This window comes from Siphateles boraxobius, unplaced genomic scaffold, assembly GCF_051911475.1.
Source record: "Siphateles boraxobius isolate OS27281-9 unplaced genomic scaffold, OSU_SipBor_1 49, whole genome shotgun sequence".
Classification (NCBI taxonomy): domain Eukaryota; kingdom Metazoa; phylum Chordata; class Actinopteri; order Cypriniformes; family Leuciscidae; genus Siphateles; species Siphateles boraxobius.
The window spans coordinates 2,665,001-2,685,666 of record NW_027509130.1 but is presented as its reverse complement, the minus strand read 5'-3'; the positions used below and the strand labels follow the sequence as shown (position 1 = coordinate 2,685,666).

The 20,666-nt window shown below is 38.4% G+C and overlaps 2 protein-coding genes across 6 annotated transcripts in view; both read left to right on the top strand.

Moving 5' to 3' along the window:
• The window catches only part of tefb (TEF transcription factor, PAR bZIP family member b), a 140,113-nt gene that overhangs the window by 100,361 nt on the left and 19,086 nt on the right, over window positions 1–20,666 (top strand). The window lies entirely within an intron of this gene.
• gucy2ca (guanylate cyclase 2Ca) overlaps window positions 2,913–20,666 on the top strand; it is a 30,161-nt gene continuing 12,407 nt past the window's right edge. For 3 of the 4 annotated variants that reach the window (XR_013194734.1, XM_077202365.1, XM_077202366.1), the window contains exons 1-14: window positions 2,913–6,818; window positions 7,927–8,039; window positions 8,222–8,289; window positions 8,881–9,099; window positions 9,201–9,319; window positions 12,481–12,577; window positions 12,651–12,765; window positions 13,794–13,941; window positions 14,046–14,128; window positions 16,825–16,936; window positions 17,006–17,087; window positions 20,273–20,375; window positions 20,514–20,579; window positions 20,660–20,666. The exon at window positions 20,660–20,666 is cut by the window's right edge and continues 65 nt beyond it. Coding sequence is in view for 3 of the 4 variants with exons in the window: in XM_077202365.1 (XP_077058480.1) it covers window positions 6,623–6,818; window positions 7,927–8,039; window positions 8,222–8,289; window positions 8,881–9,099; window positions 9,201–9,319; window positions 12,481–12,577; window positions 12,651–12,765; window positions 13,794–13,941; window positions 14,046–14,128; window positions 16,825–16,936; window positions 17,006–17,087; window positions 20,273–20,375; window positions 20,514–20,579; window positions 20,660–20,666 (1,528 nt within the window). In the remaining variant the exon portion in view is untranslated. The remainder of the gene's footprint in view (window positions 6,819–7,926; window positions 8,040–8,221; window positions 8,290–8,880; window positions 9,100–9,200; window positions 9,320–12,480; window positions 12,578–12,650; window positions 12,766–13,793; window positions 13,942–14,045; window positions 14,129–16,824; window positions 16,937–17,005; window positions 17,088–20,272; window positions 20,376–20,513; window positions 20,580–20,659) is intronic. The other variant, XM_077202368.1, reaches the window with a different exon arrangement.

Genomic DNA, 20,666 nt, shown 5'->3' with positions numbered 1-20,666 from the left:
TCAAAAATTTAACTTCTAATTTCATTTCAATGTATTTTTCATGTAACATAAGCAGCCTAATTTGGTCTTCTGTACTGACAAATGTTATAATTATTTGTGTATTTGTTTTCCAGAATAAGAGGCTGCTACCGTTGTTTATGTTGGCCAGTTTTTGTATTTGATTTGTTTAATGTTGTGACTGAGAACATGAGCGATAGAAAGAAAATAGACAGTCCTCGTAAAGTTCAGTGATATTTTGACAGTACATCCTCGAACCAGCTTCAGCACTGTACAATTTCCAAATTTGCCAACTGCATATAAGTAATGTTGGTCATTAAAACATGAAATATGTATGAAACGCATAACAAATTACATAAAATGTGTATAAATCCTATATGACTTTAATTTCAATACAAGAACTTTACATTATTTGTATATGAATATCAGTTATTTTCTACTAATACCATAACCCATTGCATACTTTTGTCATGTAAAACTCATATATAAGACTTTTTACAGTATATATAGGCTATATGACACAAAAATCCCCCACAAGTTGTATGTGTGATATTTAGTATTGAAATACACAACTGGTGTGCACATCCCAAACACCCAGAGTTGGGCGCAGGTGCAGGACAACTGAGTAATACAAATGAAAAAAAGAAGTGTGAAGTCTGCACAGTGAAAAAGCTGCTCCAAAGAATTTATTAGCAAGGCAACGTTTCGACCATCAGGCACAATAATCACTGTAGAGTAAGTTTAGCATTAAATAGACACAGGTGATCATCATTAATTATAATCACCTTGATTATGCACACATAAGGGATCATGTGACAGATACGTGAGAAATACAAAGCACGTGACCATAACATTTCACGCAAAAAAAAAAAAACCTACATACATACCCATACATATACACATATAAACACATATACATAAACACATACACAATAATAATAATACTATAAAAAAGGCTTGATATCAAACTCCTCATTCAACCCTATGGTGACAGAGTGCTTAAAGTATAAATCCAAAAGCATTACCTCTGTAATAACTTTTTCTCATAATCTCCTCCTCTTGAGGGTTTTGTTACTTTTTCTATGCCAATATACTGCAAGGCGCTGACATTATGACCTACTTTTCTAAAATGAGCCGCTATAGGGCTGCGCATATAACCAGTCCTAATGGTACTGCGATGTTCACTAATACGGGTACGCAATTGTCTAAATGTTTTTCCCACGTATGCAAGACCGCAAGGACACCGAATTAGATAAATCACATAAGTGGAAGAACAAGTAATAGTACCCCGTATCGGAATATCATGACCAGTATGTGGATGACTAAAATACTTACATTTGTGTGTAAAAGCACACTGGGCGCAATTACCACACCTGTAATTCCCTGGGGGAAGAGTTGAGGATATTCAGATTTCACAAGCAAGTCCCGAAGATTATTTTGGCGTTTAAAGACTAGTTTTGGACCATTTTTAAAAACACCTGATAATTTAGGATCACTTGAAATGATATGCCAATGTTTATTTAAAATGCTACGGAACTCCGCACCCAATGCTGAGTACTTTAAATGGGAGCATTGAGAACTTGCGTATTCTTATCACGTTTTTTTCGCAAACACTGCATTTGAGAGGTCTCATTGATTTTCTTTTTGGCATTTTCGATCCATTCTATACGGTAACCACGATTCAGGAATCTTTTAGTTAAAACATTGGATTGGTGAGTATATGATTCATCCGTGCTACAGATTCTACGCACACGCTTAAATTGACTGATAGGTAAACTCTTAATTAAAGGTCTAGGATGGAAACTATCGCCTCTTAAAATAGTGTTGCGATCCGTTGATTTTCGGTATAGATCGGTATGGAGTTTCCCGTCATCTCGAACATCAAGGAAACTAATGCTTACTGGATCGCATTCCATAGTGAAATTCACATGCTCAGTCCTTGAGTTAAGATAATTCAAAAACATCAACATCTCTGCAGGTGTAGCCTTAGTGATCATAAAAATGTCATCAATGTACCGCTTGTAAAGCAAAATCTTAGGGAAAAAGGAATTTGACTCATTTAGAATAAAGTCATTTTCAAAAACTCCCATATACAAGCAAGCATAATTAGGTGCCATCGTACTACCCATTGCAGTACCTTTCACTTGTAAGTAAAAGTCGTCCTAGTACGTAGATACTACGTCCATATTTTTTTTACAGTCTATGGTGCATAATCAAGGTGATAATAATTAATGATGATCACCTGTGTCTATTTAATGCTAAACTTACTCTACAGTGATTATTGTGCCTGATGAAGACCTGATGGTCGAAACGTTGCCTTGCTAATAAATTCTTTGGAGCAGCTTTTTCAGTGTGCGGACTTCACACTTCTTTTTTTCATTGATATTTAGTATTGACCATAAACGGTCTGATTTTGTATAGGCTACATATATTGGGCTTGGATGAAACACAGAAGGTAGCTAATTCTGGCCGGTTTAAGTAAGGAAGATATATGGTTGCTGTATGAACAATGCAGGTTTTTTAAATATGGGAGTGGCCGGTGACATGCCGGTTTTGTTTCTCTCTCTCTCTCACACACACACACACACACACGCACACACAGGTCTGAGGCGTATTTTGCTGTCAGTGTTACAGCGCCATCTTGTGACGGACACACGGTCTTGTTTCTCAGATCCACAGCTGACAGAAACGCGAGCGCTCTCTAATCTAATTAAACACCATTTCTGTCTTAGAAGAATAGTTTAAAGGCCATGGTGCAGGTTAAACACCACTGTCGATTAATGGGTAGATAAAGCAGTCAAGATATGTATATAAAGTTAGAAATGTCTCCAAAATGGTGTTAAAGTCTAGTTATTGTAGTTTTTGGTTAGTAACGGTTATTTTTTACGCAACTCGGCGATGACGTCACACGAGGTAGACGCGGTGGAATGTAGCCTCAGCCATGTCTATGGCCTCAGCCGTTCTCAGCTAAGTTACTTGAACTAATTCTAGCAGACTGGCACTGACTACTATGGCGTCCAACTGGATGAGGAAAAGGTGGCAAGACCCACAGTTAACATTTATGATGGCCCACAGCCATACAATTTCGAACCGTTTAGACGTGAGAGGGCGAATGAGGAAATACCGAGAGCCGATGGCCGTCAAAGACAAAAAAATGCATGGTCAGAGGAGAATGAATGGAGAGTTGGTGTAGTGTCCTGGTGAGTTGCTACCATTTAGAAACGCAGCAATGACCGCTGGAGCTAGTAGTCTATGAACAGCACTGCATACAATAACAACTTTTTTTTTTTTACTGTCAGTGAATAGCATCGAGTGAAAGTCAACGTTTTCTTTTTATCCAGTGACGGTGATTATGTCGTTGGCTCAGAAAAGTAACGTTACCCTAAACTTAGTCAGAAGATCTATAAATATAATGCAAGCTTGACAGTCCCACCTGTGAGTGTTTATTTTTAAACTTTTACCTCTTTCTCCGGTGAAAATGTTGTTTCACCGTAGCCGACGCCGAGTAGGCTGGTCATGTCTTCAGTGTGATTATTGTTGATAGTGCCAACTAGTTTTCCTCGCGATTGATTGTCATTGACACAGTCAGGCTTACCGGGAGAGGGAGTGAGTAGTAAGCGTCTGTGTCGCTGTGTTTGGCAGGTGTGTGTGTGTGGGCGGTGTCGTCCCGTGGAGAGCTTGTGTTGTAGGGAGGTGAGCGCGTTTTGGTCGCTGGTCGAGGATCTCACCCCGCGGCCAGCAGATGTAACGTGCCTAACGCAGCATCCTGGATTTGAGGCATGCTGCCTGAATCCGTTTGTGCTACACATAGCATACTCACACTTCAGGCAGGATCATGGCTTCAAGCCAGCACGCACGACTATGTTCATGGTTTATGTTTACTTTACCAATCTTTTTACACGGAGTCCTTTGAACAACAGCTATAGGTGACAAGAGATGTGTTGCATGCAGAAACATGCATAAGAGACAGGCTTCAAATGACGTTTCCAACCTACTTACAGAGTTTAAAACTTACAAATCTTTCCTACTTATCCCTAGGCAATACCGGTACACTGCGTACAGGCAGGCTATACGCTGGGCTTATGGAGTTTTAGGGAGGAGTATAAGGAAGCCTCTACCCTCTTGTGTGGTTTCAACCATAAGGCAAAACTTCCAAAGTGGTGACCAGATCTATCAGGGCTTTCAATGGCCTCGTTTGAATGAGAATGAATAAAAATAATTCTGTAAATAAATATTCTGTTGTGATCGCCCAATTGCCCTTAAAATGTTATAAAGTACACAGAACACATGAATTTTAATAAGTAAAAACAGTTTATTAGCATTGCTTGTAATTGTACATTTATTTGTATAGCACTTTTCATACATGGAATGCAACGCTTTAATTTCATTAGTACTCTGGCAGAAGCATTATGTATCAATTGTGTATGATATTATTATGTAATTATGTATCAATTGTGTACACTGAATTATGTATCAGTGTACATAGCATTGCAGTAATCAAGATGAGAGAAAATAAAAATATGTATGAGTTGCTTAGCATCATCCAAGGATAAAAATGTATTTCTCAGATGCCTGCAAAAGTGTGGTCTTACCTGAGGGTCAACTGATGGTTCTCGTACTCACTCACACTCACTTACACACACGCACGCACACACACACACACACACACACACACACACACACACACACACACACACACACACACACACACACACACACACACACACACACACACACACACACACACACACACACACACACACTCTTTCATGAATGCATATGCAGTGTTACATGCAAAAGCACATCAAGCTGACACACAGTGAGCCCAGCACTCAGATGAGCAGTCGTGCCCTGCGCGTGAACATGAATCTGTTCCTGGAGCTGAATTAGTTACGAACTCACTGGAAACGACTGCGTCAGGCTCGACTAAACTGAGGACTGGCTGTTAAAATGAGCTGTGATCACCGCTAGACAAACAGAAAGAGAAGTTTAAACAGGAACTCAGATCTGAAACGCTGTCTAAATGTTTCTAGCCGAGCGGACATGGTTTGTGTCTTAGTTGATGAAGTCAGTCAACGTCCAGAAATGAACATACAGAGTAAAGTCTTACTTCGGCCAGTCCTGATTTAACAGTTCTCTGATTTACATCCAAAAGACATTGATATGTTTTCAATGCTAGCCTTCTAAAAGAATTTAGTTTTTCCTTGGCATAATGAAGTTACCCAGCTAACAAAAAAAGTTCTAAGAATGAACGTTATTTCTGAATGTTTTCTGAACGTTTGAAATATTTGTAATGTTTTTTTTTCTGTTATGCGAACGTCAAACATTAAGGAAAGGATTTCTCTTTTTTAATGCTTTTGAAAGTAGCCTATTATGGAAACGTTCATTTTTGAATGTAGGCCTAACATTAAAAAACAAAAACTTTAGACTAACGCCAATAATCAGCATGGGTTGAATTGGCAAATTTTGTGCAGATGAAAACTACCTGCTAAATAATTCAATAATTCGTTTTGATATGTTTTTTGTTGTCAGTCGTCAGGTTTGAAGCAGTGTAATTTTTCAGTTAGGGAAACTTTTGTTTTGAATGTAAAAATAATCAAATTTACCATAATCTAACTTGAAAAAAAAAAAATTCCAAGTTTTAAAGAATTTGCATTGAATCACACGCAGCGTCATAAATCCACCATCATAATATCTTTATTCCACTCATTTTAGAGATGAAAGACAGTTTGCAAAATATTAAGTAAGTCAAAGTGTCTCTAATTGAAGAATCAACTTTAACTGAACTTAAGAGGTTCTCCAACTCTTTAGGGGAACTAAATCTTGACTTAAAACTAAAACTTAACTTGACCTGGGATCCGGTTTCTCATGGACATCACACCCAGGTCTCCCATCCGTCTGTAAACACTCATCCCTGATTCTGAAAAGAGATTTTTTTATGAGCAGATTTACAGGCCACAATCTGTCAGCATTTATAACACACAATCTATATCTGCCACACATTTGGTTTCATGCTTTACAGCCCCGAAGGACCTTTGGCCCCTCCAAGGTCCTGCAGAACAGTTTCGAACAGCTCAGACCTTCCAGCACATTCTGTGAGCTGCAGAAATAGACTTATATTGTATATATCAATAACCAAATGGCTGGGTTTGTCCATATTTGACCCAAATTTGGGTTAAAACAACCCTGCATATTTGAGAGCGCAGAAACTGTTTGAAATTAGGAGGGTTGAAGTGTATGGGACTTTTTCTGAGATGTTTGAATTAAATTCAAAGTAGGCAGAAGCTGATGGACCTTCTTGAAGTTCATTGGTCAGTAGACGTCATCTCTGATCACACATAAGGCAGAAACTAGATCGATGAAGGTTTTTCCCTCAGATCAGGTTGTTCATTAACGCGCAGAGACACACCTGAGTGCGCATTTCCTCTTTATGTTCCTGTAAAAACACAAATGCAGAAAACTCTTGCAGCAGTCGGTGTATGATGTCTTTTCAGAGACATAATGTGGACCATGTTGTTGTTGTTGTTGATCGGACCTTTCTGATGGAATTGATCAGGAACTACGGGCTTGAGGAATGACTGTGACAGGCATCTTTTGAAGGACACTAACACTCACTGGGGACGGGATGTTGGGTTTGTTCTGGTTCTGGTTCGGCTCTGTGCTCTGTGTCTCTGGTTTTGACGTGTTGAGCTGCAGAAACTCCTCCGTCACATTAAACGTGGTTCTGCTGGAGGATGAAGATTCGCCCTGGAGCCTGAAGTTCGTGAAGGACGTGGTGGAAATGGCTGTCGAAGTGGAGAACAAACAAAACCAGGACGCAGGTGAGGCAGCCGTATATATTCAAAGAATATCCTGAAAATTACAAATAAATTACAAGTGGGACAGTCACAGATTAATGAATTTATTACATTTTCCATTTGATATAGAATAGAGGTCAGTAGGGTTGTTCTAAAGACAGCGATAATAACAAACATAACTATACTTCAGGTTAGTAAGTGAAACTAGTGGAAGAAAACATTTATTGCACAAGACCATTGATATATGAGGTCTTGAAAAGAAAATACCAAGTGATTCAGTAGACCAGGTTTTGGCTCTGTTAATCAACGTTACTGGGTAAGTTGAACCAATACTGGTTAAAGTAAACTGGATAAGTAGAAAAGACAGGAACAATAGTCAATAGCATGCATCTGCTCTGAATATTGATCTTAAACATGCTTTACCTTTTGAAAAATATACTTAAGTCTAGCATTAAAACATGGTAGTGCTTTGTACAGTCCTGTTCTGCATGTACATATTATTTACTGAATATAGCAATTACAATATCTGGGTTATAACTGTACTAATCCTAAACCTAACATTAACCCATAAAGTGCAACCTAAAACATTGTCTTTATTCTAAAAGATAATATTTCCAAAACTTAAAATTATTGAATTGGACAATATCAGCCTTGATATGACCAATACTTCCAATACTGACTTCATGAAGCTGATGCCGATGATTAAAATTGCTAATATTTGTCAATATAATAACTTATGGGGTATATTTAGCTAAGAATAACTTGACAGCATCTCCCAACCTACTCTCTTAAAAATAAAGGCTCCAAAAAAACAAAACCCCAACTTTAAGTGAACAGTTCTTAAAAATAAAATAAAAATTCTTAGCGTAAAGAACATTTTAATAATCCTTTTGTGCAATGGAAAAGTTTTATGGATGTTCTTAATGGAACCATCAATGCCAATACAGAACTTTTATTTGTAAGAGTGCACTAGATAAGTGCCCAGTAAAAAAAATACATTCTTTTATTAAAGGCCCTCTTAATAGATGTATGAAGTCATTCCGAATGAGAAGAAAACGAACACTAGAGTCGGGTTGAGCTGATGTAGAATAAAGTTAACGACTGAAACATGGTGGTGACTTTGTTTTGGTAGGCCTGGACTTCCAGATCAAGGTTCTGTTCAGCGGGTTCAACACGACTCATTACCGGCGCAGGGGTTGTGGCAGCAGTACGTGTGAAGCCGTGGAGATCCTCAAATCCCTGCATGTGAGTTCTGCTTCCCTGACTTCTGCTCGGAGGACGTTTGAAGGGCGTTTAGGGTTATTAACCCCGTCTGTCCTCGGGCACGCTGAAACATTATGGTGGAGATTTAAACCAGTGTGGATAAAACCCTGCACGCTGAGTAGCGGTTAAACGTAACGCTGTTTCCCGTTTGTTCTATCCGTTAGAACAGCAGTGAACTCGGATGTGTGATGTTGGGTCCATCCTGCACTTATGCCACTTTTCAGCTGGTGGAGTAAGTTCAACTCAAACTGGATTTATCAATGACTGATTTGTAACTTTTATCCCTAATAATATATAGAGTATGTGATTACAGTCTTGTGAAGTCGGCTAGCAGTATTTTTACTTACTGAAGGCCTGTTGCCACCAAGAAATATCAACATTTTTTAAGAGTTTAATGGTTAACTTTAAGAGAATAGCGAGTCCACACCACCATAATGATGAAGACACAGAGGAAGCACATTGATGGAATTAATTTCAAAGCGATTTTGTTCAGCTGATATTCTATAAAAACACTGACGGCCAATCAGAATCCATCCGACATTAAAGCACAAGTTGCATTCATCGCATGCTTTAATGTCAGATGGGTTAAAAAACAGAACATTATTACATCTGTTAGTGAAGACACTAATCATCGATATAGTTCTTGGTGTGAATGTGCCTTAACCCAAAACCACAAAACTACATTCAATTTAACTTTTCTATATAGCTAATTATGCTTTGAACATTAAACACTTAACAGAGTGAAATCCATCAGATTTTCTGAATAAGTTTATAAGTATTAAGTCATGGCACCAAATGAATGACCCGTCTGTCTGTCTGTCAGTCAGAATGTGGGTCTGACGCTGACTATCCCCATCCTCTCCGCTGGGAGTTTCGGTCTTTCCTGCGACTACAAGGAGAAACTCACCCGGCTGCTTCCTCCGGCACGCAAAATCTCTCAATTCTTTGTCGAATTCTGGCACGCGTACTTCCCCAACGTGAAACCATCGTGGAAAACAGCGTACATCTATAAAAAAAACAACTACACAGAGGAATGCTTCTGGTATGCTCAATAACACATTAATTACAACACACACACACACACACACACACACACACACACACACACACACACACTGAGATGTCCGTGTGTCCGTCCGTCAGGTACATCAATGCTCTGGAGGCTGGATCCGCTTTCTTTGCCTCCAACATATCCAGAACAATGCTGTGGACTCCAGAGGAACTGGATGAAAAGCTGAGAGCTAAAGACCGACACAGCAACAGTGAGTTCACATCACATGACCTGTCTGTCTGTCACCCACTAACCCATCCATCAACCCATCCATCCATTTCAACCATCCATCCATAAATTTATTCATTCATCCTACCTATTTATCTGTTTACCCATCTACCTGATTACCCATCTACCTGTTTATTCATCTATCTGTTTACCCATCCATCTGCTTACCCATCTACCTGATTACCCATCTATCTGTTTACCCATCCATCTGCTTACCCATCTACCTGTTTATTCATCTATCTGTTTACCCATCTATCTGTTTACCCATCTACCTGTTTACACATCTACCTGTTTACCCATCTATATTTACCCATCTACCTGATTATCTACCTGATTACCCATCTATCTGTTTACCCATCTATCTGTTTACCCATCTATCTATCAATCTATCTGTTTACCCATCTATCTGTTTACCCATCTACCTGTTTACCCATCTACCTGTTTACACATCTACCTGTTTACCCATCTATCTATTTACCCATCTACCTGATTACCCATCTGTCTGTTTACCCATCTATCTGTTTACCCATCTATCTATCAATCTATCTGTTTACCCATCTACCTGTTTACCCATCTACCTGTTTACCCATCTACCTGTTTACCCATCTATCTATTTACCCATCTATCTATCAATCTATCTGTTTACCCATCTACCTGTTTACCCATCTACCTGTTTACCCATCTACCTGTTTACACATCTACCTGTTTACCCATCTATCTATTTACCCATCTACCTGATTACCCATCTGTCTGTTTACCCATCTATCTGGTTACCCATCTATCTATCAATCTATCTGTTTACCCATCTACCTGTTTACCCATCTACCTGTTTACACATCTACCTGTTTACCCATCTACCTGTTTACCCATCTATCTGTTTACCCATCTACCTGTTTACCCATCTATATTTTTACCCATCTATCTATTTACACATCTATCTGTTTACCCATCTACCCGTTTACCCATCTATATATTTACCATCTATCTATTTACCCATCTATCTGTTTACCCATCTATCTATTAATCATCTATCTGTTTACCCATCTACCTGTTTACCCATCTATCTGTTTACCCATCTATCTATTTACCCATCTACCTGTTTACCCATCTACCTGTTTACCCATATATCTATTTACCCATCTATCTTTACCCATCTATCTGTTCACCCATCTACCTGTTTACCCATCTACCTGTTTACCCATCTACCTGTTTACCCATCTATCTGTTTACCCATCTATCTGTTTACCCATCTATCTATTTACCCATCTATCTGTTTACCCATCTATCTATTTGCCCATCTACCTGTTTACCCATCCATCCATTTCAACCCATCCATCCATCCATCCATTCATCTACCTACCTATTTATCTGTTTGCCCATCTACCTGATTACCCATCTAACTGTTTATCCATCTACCTGTTTATTCATCTATCTATTTACCCATCTATCTGTTTACCCATCTGTTTACCCATCTACCTGTTTACTCATCCATCCATTGCAACCCATCCATCCATCCATTCATCTACCTGTTTACCCATCTATATTTACCCATCTACCTGATTATCCATCTACCTGATTACCCATCTATCTATTTACCCATCTACCTGTTTATTCATCTATCTATTTACCCATCTATATTTACCCATCTACCTGTTTACCCATCTACCTGTTTACCCATCTACCTGTTTATTCATCTATCTATTTACCCATCTATATTTACCCATCTACCTGATTACCCATCTACCTGATTACCCATCTATCTATTTACCCATCTACCTGTTTATTCATCTATCTATTTACCCATCTATATTTACCCATCTACCTGATTACCCATCTATCTGTTTACCCATCTACCTGTTTATACATCGATCTATTTACCCATCAATATTTACCCATCTACCTGATTACCCATCTATCTATTTACCCATCTATCTATTTACCCATCTATCTATTTACCCATTTATCTGTTTACCCATCTACCTGTTTACCCATCTACCTGTTTACACATCTATCTATTTACCCATCTAAATTTACCCATCTACCTGATTACCCATCTATCTATTTACCCATCTATCTATTTACCCATTTATCTGTTTACCCATCTATATATTTACCCATCTATCTATTTACCCATCTATCTATTTACCCATCTATCTATTTACCCATCTATCCATTTACCATCTATCCGTTTACCCATCTACCTGTTTACCATCTACCTGTTTACCCATCTATCTATTTACCGATCTATCTATTTACCCATCTACCTGTTTATTCATCTATCTATTTACCCATCTATCTGTTTCCCCCATCTACCTGTTTACCAATCTATCTATTTACCCATCTATCTATTTACCCATCTATCTGTTTATTCATCTATCTATTTACCCATCTATCTATTTACCCATCTATCTATTTACCCATCTACCTGTTTATTCATCTATCTATTTACCCATCTATCTATTTACCCATCTATCTATTTACCCATCTACCTGTTTATTCATCTATCTATTTACCCATCTATCTATTTACCCATCTGTGTATTTACCCATCTATCTGTTTACCCATCTATCTATTTACCCATCTATCTATTTACCCATCTATCTGTTTACCCATCTATCTATTTACCCATCTATCTGTTTCCCCCATCTACCTGTTTACCCATCTACCTGTTTACACATCTACCTGTTTACTCATCTATCTATTTACCATCTATCTATTTACCCATCTATCTATTTACCCATCTACCTGTTTACCCATCTACCTGTTTATTCATCTATCTATTTACCCATCTATCTATTTACCCATCTACCCGTTTACCCATCTATATATTTACCCATCTATCTATTTACCCATCTACCCGTTTACCCATCTATATATTTACCCATCTATCTATTTACCGATCTATCTATTTACCCATCTATCTATTTACCCATCTATCTGTTTACCCATTTATCTATTTACCCATCTATCTATTTACCCATCTACCTGTTTATTCATCTATCTATCCATCTATCTACTTACCCATTTATCTACCCATCCATCCATCTATCCATCCATCCATAATCAAAGTACATATTTATAAACATTCATGTTGTCTCTGTTGTCACAGCAGAAAACTCTTTGCGTCCGTGTTTTGTTTTGCAGTTTTTGTCCTGTGTGGGACTCCAGACGACATTCTCCACATTAAGAACACCACCAAAAATCCTTCAAACGTGGTCTTCGTCCTGATCGACCTGTACAAGTGAGTCTGTGATTCCCATAATCCCGTTTCAGATGTGACCCGACACTCGCGCTGACTGTGACGTGTCTTTCAGTGAGGGTTATCACACCAACGAGTCCAGCTTCGATCACATGAAGGACGTGCTGGTGGTCACCATGCACAGCTTCAGGAGCTACTCCAACCACACGGCCTGGAAGTCCAACGGAACGGTAGAGTGGTCACACTTCTCTCAGTCCGTCTTTCTCTCGTTCGTTCTCTTTCTGTTGGGGTTCATGTTAAGGTTTCAGGAAACAGATAAAGCAAAACATTAACTGTGTGTGAAAATGACCAAATATGTAGTAAAGAAAAGAACAGACTGTGTGTGAAACTGTATCCCACAATGCAACGCGCTCAACCTGGCCTTCCACTTCCAATATGATAAAGTCACAGGAGAATAATGTAGCATACTGTTTTTTTTCAACGTGTCATTAGTTTACTTGGTTACTTGAGTTGTTTAAATGTACTTTTTTTAAATAAAACCCCTGGAGGTTGGAGAGGGAACTGTGGGAGCTTGTTTCCACCACGTAATTTAAAAAAGGTAATTGCGACTTTGAAATCTCACCGTTTTGACTTTTGTTTTTTCAAAAATTCGGAGAAAAAAGTCAATATAAAAAAATATTTTTAAAGATAAATGTGACTTTATATCACTATATATGTCTAAATAATGACATAAAATAATTTAAATAGAGAGGAAATTATTTTATTTTAAATATAAACAATCTAAATACTAAATGTATTCTTTATTTTATTTGCTTAACTGCATGCCATTCGACCATAAACCAACATGTGAATATGCAAATATGTTTTTATTATTTTTTATTATTCAAACATTAACTTAAAATTTCAGAGGTACAACAAATTTCAAATAAATATTTTAGCTGTCAAAAAAAGTTTGTGAATTTTTAGAATATTGCATACTGTTGCACAGACCATTTTTTGCTCCTTAATAGGTGTCAATATACAGTATACTGATACACACCATCACAGGCACAAATCTGTTTAGGTTTCTGAAACGACCGGCCGATACTGTGCAGAAAACTAGTATATGAACATAGGGTTAAAAAATGTTTGCCAAAGTCAGGATGGTGACGCTCTTTCTCCATGTGTGCTTTCAATGCCAATGTTACCATGAATGTATCAGTGGTTTCTTACTGGTGACGTGTGTCTCATGACGGGCCTGTTTCCTTCCATCCTGCAGGCACTGAACGATTATGTGGTGGGTTATCATGATGCCGTGGTTCTCTTCGGTAAAATGATGAGAGACAATCTGCTGGCGATAAAGAAACATTCGTATGGTGAGAGAAGCGGCATCATTGAACATCCCTTCAGGAACATGACGTTTGATGGTAAGAGCTGAAAAAACAACACCACACTGGATCAGCACTCATTGTTTTGTAAGTTAATATGATGATAGATATGATGTGATATTGATGTGTGTGTGTGTGTTCAGGTGTGGGTGGACACTATGAATTAGACGCCAGCGGAGACAGAGACTTAAATCTGTCTGTGGTTTACACATCCAGCTCAAACAAGGTTAGTCTTCTGGAGTCATGCAGAAAGATTAATGTATTATAAGGCTGTTTCATTTTCATTTCAATTCAATGACTCATTCACTCATAAAAACAAACAAAGGATGCTAATTTATGCTGCGATACACTGGCATAAATATGAAATATGAAGAACTGGTGATGAAGAAATGGAAATATTCTTAATCAGTTGGAGACACTTTCAAGTCTTTATGCACTTTTGCACTTGTTTATAGCAGCCACCCGTGACAGAACACCGAACCAAAGCAGTTATTTTGTCTGCGTTTTTCCCTCTCTTTTTTTCCCTCCTCCCTGTAACCATGGACATTCCTGCTGTTGGCCGGCTATGCCTGGAGCAGAGATTAGATAAGATTAGATAAGATTAGATTAGATTAGAAAACTTAACTCATTTGCCACCATTGCACATTACAAACAACACAAATAGACAATTAAACATTAAAAACAACCACAGTCAATACCTACAAAGAATTCCACAACTGCATTAAAGCCCACTCCCTGGATTCTCACACCAGTAATTTGGTGTGCCAAACTCACTATCCAGACAGCTCGCTCTGCGTGTTTTACGTCTCAAACCTCAGAGAGTGGTCCAACGCACGCCTGTCAGGAAAGTTCCTCGTTACAACTTTGCTGCATTCGGGGAGTGAGTGCTGGTCAACAACAACTCGCCGTTCACCATCAACCCCACTCCAGACTCCGACCAAGAGCCCAGTCAGCCTTCACCCCGCCCGACGGAGCTACAGCAGAGCTCCACCGCGGACACAGCCAGTACATCCAGCCGAGCCACACCCTGCCCCGGAGCCCGAGTCCATCGACATCTCTGACTCTTCCGCCACTCTGAATGAGTTAAACTGGACTATCTTTCCCTGCTGGTTCGGGCCAGCCCTGTGTTTATTGTTTCCCTGCTTGTTCTGTCCTGCCTTAAATCTCCTGTTTCCCTGCTGGTTCAGGCCAGCCCTGTGTTTATTGTTTCCCTGCTGGTTCCGCCCAGCTTAAAACTTCCTGAGTTTCCAGAGTTCCCGCCCAGCCTCCCTCTCCCTCCTCCTCTACCAAACTATCCTGTTCACCAGCCTTTCCTCATCTGATCCCTGTCAGTCCCATGCAGTACAGTGGATTCACCACGGGTCTTCCAGTCCCAGTCCCAGCTCTGCCTCCAGCCATCAAGCCCCGGACTCCACCCCGGTCTTCCGACCCATCAGCTCCACCTTGGCCTATCATCCCACCAGTTCTACCAGGCTCCCTCGTCCCCTCGTCTCCCCCTTGGTCAGGCAACCCCTGGTTCCACCACAGCACTCCTAGCTTCTGACTGCACCTCTGCCCTCCATCCGGGTGACTCCGCTGGGCTCCCCCTTTCCTTCCCTTGGCCTCTCCACACCTGCGATGTCACCTTGGCCCCTCCACACCTGCGATGTCACCTTGGTTTCGTGTCCCGATCTCGCAGGAGATCGCATCCCTGGTCCCTCCTCCCAGGCCTCCACCATGGCTCCTACCTCCTGCAACCCCACCTTGGATCATCTTGCTGGCTGTGGCATTGGTCCCTGTATGGCTGCTACTGCTCCTGGCTCACCCTGGCTCCTCCCTCCTTCCCCCCACTCCCCCGTGGACGGTTTACCTGCCCTGACTGTTTTTGTCCCTCTCCTCTTTCTTGTCCTCCTCCATAGCTCTCACTCTACCTCCTCAGTTGGACCTTGTACGGCCCACCTTTCCAGAGGGGGAAGATTATGTTACTGTCAGGGTTCTGTTCTGTTCTATGTGTTTTGAATCTGTTTTCCCTGTGCCTGACATTTGACCCAGAGTCCCAGTGTATCTGATTACTGATTCCGTTTACCTGTTATCTTTATTATCTCATTAGTTCCCCTTGTTACTTAAGCCCAGTGTTCCCTGTGTTGTCCCATTGTTCGGTGAAATCAAGGTTATGTGGTTGTGTTTCCTCGTTATTCTCCTGTATTCGTTGGACTGTTGGATTAAAGACTATTTTTTTTTTTTTGAATGTTCATCTTCGTGCACTTGTTTAGCCACACGTGACACCGGCCAGCTTTTAAAAATAAAAAAGTTGCCAGCCACCATCAGCGTTTTTGATCCTTTTCACAAAACTTTAATGGCCCCCAAATCAAAATTTTTAACGAAAATCGATTTTCTACTACAACGTGCATAAACAGTGTTTTACGAAACGAAAACACTGAAACGAAACGAAAATTGTAGTTTCTTTTCGTTCTTCGTCTGTGTTTTGATCAGGAGATTCAGTACCTACTCTGTCAGAAGATGCATAATGGCGTTCCCTACCGTATAACAGTGAAAACACGGAAAGCCTGGAAATTCACTTTACAGAAGTAAAATGAGTTTCGTGTTGTTCACCTCTTTGCCACAACTATCATTGTTCACCTCTTTCTTTTTAGCTTTGAAAAGTGTATGCTTTCTCATTTATTAAAGAAATGTAAAATTTGCATATATATTTTAAAATATTTCATTTTATGATTTAATGATGATTGATTTAATTATATAATTGATCATATATAAAATTCTATATATCATTTTTCCACATGAGTTTGAGTTGATGTAAAGCTTAAAATTAATCAAATCATAAAAATGTGTAAAACTACCAATTAGTTCAAATCATTTTTTTCAATAATTGTTTTTTTTTAAATCCCTCTAACTAATAAATATATATCTGGTGTTTGTCTCCAGTATAGGACGCTGTTTATCTTCAGCACGTCTCTGAACCACACGCAGTTGAATCACACGAATCCTGACCTGCAGTGGGACGGATCACGGCTGCCCAGCGACAAACCCGCTCACGGTAACCGGCTCGCATTAGTTTATAAAGCGTCATGTGACAGATGACATCACGCTAGCATGTGTTTCTCAGGTATGCAGATTCAGAACATCATCATGATTGTCCTCGGGCTCAGTGTGGTGATCGCCACAGCCATCGCTTTCATCTTGTACAGGTACTACGACACATAAAAACACAAACTCAGACTTTTGCGACTTTTTACCTTACAATTCTGACTTTTTTCTCACAATTTTGAATTTATAACTCGCAATTCTGTTCAAAAAAACAATCTATATATATTTTACATAAACTCAGAATTAAAAAAGGTAATTGCGATTTATTTTATATAATAATTTAGATTTTTTCCCTCACAATTCCGTGTTTAGCCAATAGTTTTTGGTTTATAGTCGTAAACATAAAGTTCTAGTTACATTCCGTGGTGGAAACTAACTTCCATAAGAATGAGAATGTAACTAGAAAATGAAACAAATCATGTTTGCGGCTGTATACCAAAGACTATTGGCTATTTATTTGAACATGTCCCATCCAGACTTCCTGTTTAAAAAGGAAATACGTCACAAATAGAGTTACAATTGTCATCATCTTAAAAGAAATCAAAGCCTGTTTTAGGACCATTAAGATATTTCTTTGTTAATATGAGATTTTTGTGGCAAACATTAAAGGGACAGTACACCCAAAAATGAAAATCAGCCCATGATTTACTCACCCTGAAGCCAACCTACGTGTATATGACATTCTTCTTTCAGACGAATACAATCGGAGTTATATTATAAAATGTCCTGGCTCTTCCGAGCCTTATAATGGGAGTCAATGGGATATGTTTTTGGAAGTCCACCAGAGCCTATCCATTCATGATAAAAGTGCTCGGAGCTGCTCTGGGAGTTGATAAAGGCCTTTATTATTATCACTTTTATGATGGATATGATGCACTTGTATGGACTTCAAAAAAATGGTGCCCATTCACTGCCATTATAAAGCTTGGAAGACCCAGGACATTTCATAATATAACTCTGATTGTAATGTCAAATACACCTAGGATGAGTTCAGGGTGAGTAAATCATGGGCTAATTTTCATTTTTGGGTGAACTGTCCCTTTAAGAAATGTTGATGTTTACTTTTGAGTTTGTTTGTAATTCTCATTAAGATACTGAAATCAATCAGATACTGTATTTCTCTTAATGAAGACAACGTGAGTTGAGGCATTCAGACAGCATATCCCAGATAGCACATGTACGTCTGCAAGACGTCTGTTAAAGATCACTTCATCTGGAAAGCATCTGCTGTTTACTAACATCTGATAGACATCTTTAAGATGTCAGTTTAACATACATTCTAAATCATTACATCTTAAAGACATTTTCTAAACGTCTATTTGACATCTGACAGGAAACGTCCTACACTGTAAAAAATATTTTAACAATTTAGTTTTCAACTTATTTTTTTGACTAGAGATAACTAGATTGTCCAGACAACAATAAATTTTAAGTTTTCTTGTCCTCAACTAGACTGAAAGTTGAATGAACAAGTAAAATTGTTATTTTACCTCAAAAATGTATGTTTAAACAACTGCACTAGATTTTCTTTTGAGTTAACAGGTATACTTGTTATTTTAACTTATAAATGTAAGTTGAAACAACTGCAACACATTTTCTGCAGGTTTTACTTCAATTATACTCTAATGCTTTGATAGTAAACTAAACTTAATTCATCTATCTATCTTGCTGTCTGGTAGACAATATGGTCTTAAAACCTAAACTTCAACCTTTTAAAACCGCTTCAAACATACATTTTCAACTTCAACAATGTTTTTACAATTATGAGCACAGATTTATTAAATTACACACAAAAAAATTCCTTACACGTGTCTTCAGAAGAAATAGACTGATACAGAGTAAGTGTGACATTTTATATTGTGAAAGTGATTGTTGCGAGTTTTTAGTTCGTAATAAGCGTTTTATAGTCTTGTGTTAACAAATAATATAATAATAAATCATACATTAAATTCACAAGTGCAAATGAACATTAGTAAAAGCATTTTTTTCAGAATTATTCACAGCAAAAACTCCAGTGTTAAATGAACTCTCCTGGGAGTTTATATAGTGATTCATTGAGTGATGATTGACCATTATTGAAGACACCTGATGTTAACAAGCAGAATCAACAAAGGATAAAATCTAATTTTTTAAGCCACCATTATGGTGATTAATGTTTGCTTTAGTTGGTCTTGTGACCCTTAAACTGTTAACATTATATTTTGTTTTGGCTGTTGTATTTGAGTTATTTATCACTCATTTATAGCTTAATCTCTGACTTTAAATGTATAATGTTGATTACAACATCACAGTGATTATACAGTACAAGATCTAGAAATGTCTAAATAATCCAAAGGATTTCTTAAAAGTTGTAGTGATAAAAAAAAAAAAAAATATTCACAGACATAAATAATCAGTGTATGAATCTCAACAATGGTGACAAACAGAATATTCAATTAGGAAAAGGATTTTACTTCAGATCATAATTTATTCATGCCGCAGTGCATGATGGGAGCCATGAATGAATTTTGATTGGTGGCACCCAGAATGCACTGCAACATGCTTTATAATTGTCACCATTGTTGAGATTCACTGGCTGTTTATTGATGTCAGTGTGTCTAAACAAAATCCTTTTTCAAAGTGTTTTGATCAGAAAAAAACTTTCAAGAAATATTTTGGACTATATTAAAAAGCGTGAATATCGTTTGCTATAGAATCACTAAAAAACTCTCAAGTAATGAGTATCTTAAAACATAACCAACACCAACGGAATCACCTTTTCTCTTGATCGTCTGGCAATTATAACTCAGATACAACTGCCAAGCAAAATCTAATGTTAACAGTTTAAGGGTCACGAGCCCAACTAAAGCAAACACTGATCACCATAATGGTGGCTTAAAATTTTGATTTTCAAAACACCACTTTAGTTGGCTGAACTTATTGGATGTAGTTTAGAAAACTTAACTTTAGTTGGCCGAACTTAGAATTTAAGTTTACTTAACTAAATTAAATCAGTTCATTGTACTTTATTATTTGTCAGGTAAACCTTTCCAAACTTGTCAGGTACACTTTTCAAAATAAGTTAGTTAAACTCAAAAAAACCCATGCAAAAAGATAACACAAAATAATGAGTTAAGTCAACAAACATTTTTTTTACAGTGTATAGACGTATTGCAGATGAGCAAACATTCTAAAAAATACGTCTTCCAGTTGTAAACACGGATATCAAACATGCAACAAACATTTGACAGCTTTTTTGTTCATTTGTTTATTTACAGAGAAATGTCTCATGTGTTTGTGTTTTTAGGCAGAACAGGCGAGTGCGTATCAATCAGAAGAAATGGTCTCACATCAACCTGTCGTTCATCACGCCGCTGGACGACAAAGAGAGAAACCACTTCAGTCTTAGAGTAAAACCATCCTTTTGTCTGTATTTACCCGTGTAGATGATCTGTCTTCCTCTGAGTGTGTGACGCTGTCTCTCTCTGTGTTTGTGTGTGTGTGTGTGTGTGTGTGTGTGTGTGTGTGTGTGTGTGTGTGTGTTGTAGATCGATGAGGATAAGAAGGGTAACAACAGCGTCGAGACACAACACAAAGGTCGATACGACAAAAAGGTCTGTGTGTCCCGTCACACGTGTGTGTGTGTATTGTGTGTGTTATGAATGTTTACATGTGTATGTGTGTGTTTCTGCAGCCCGTCA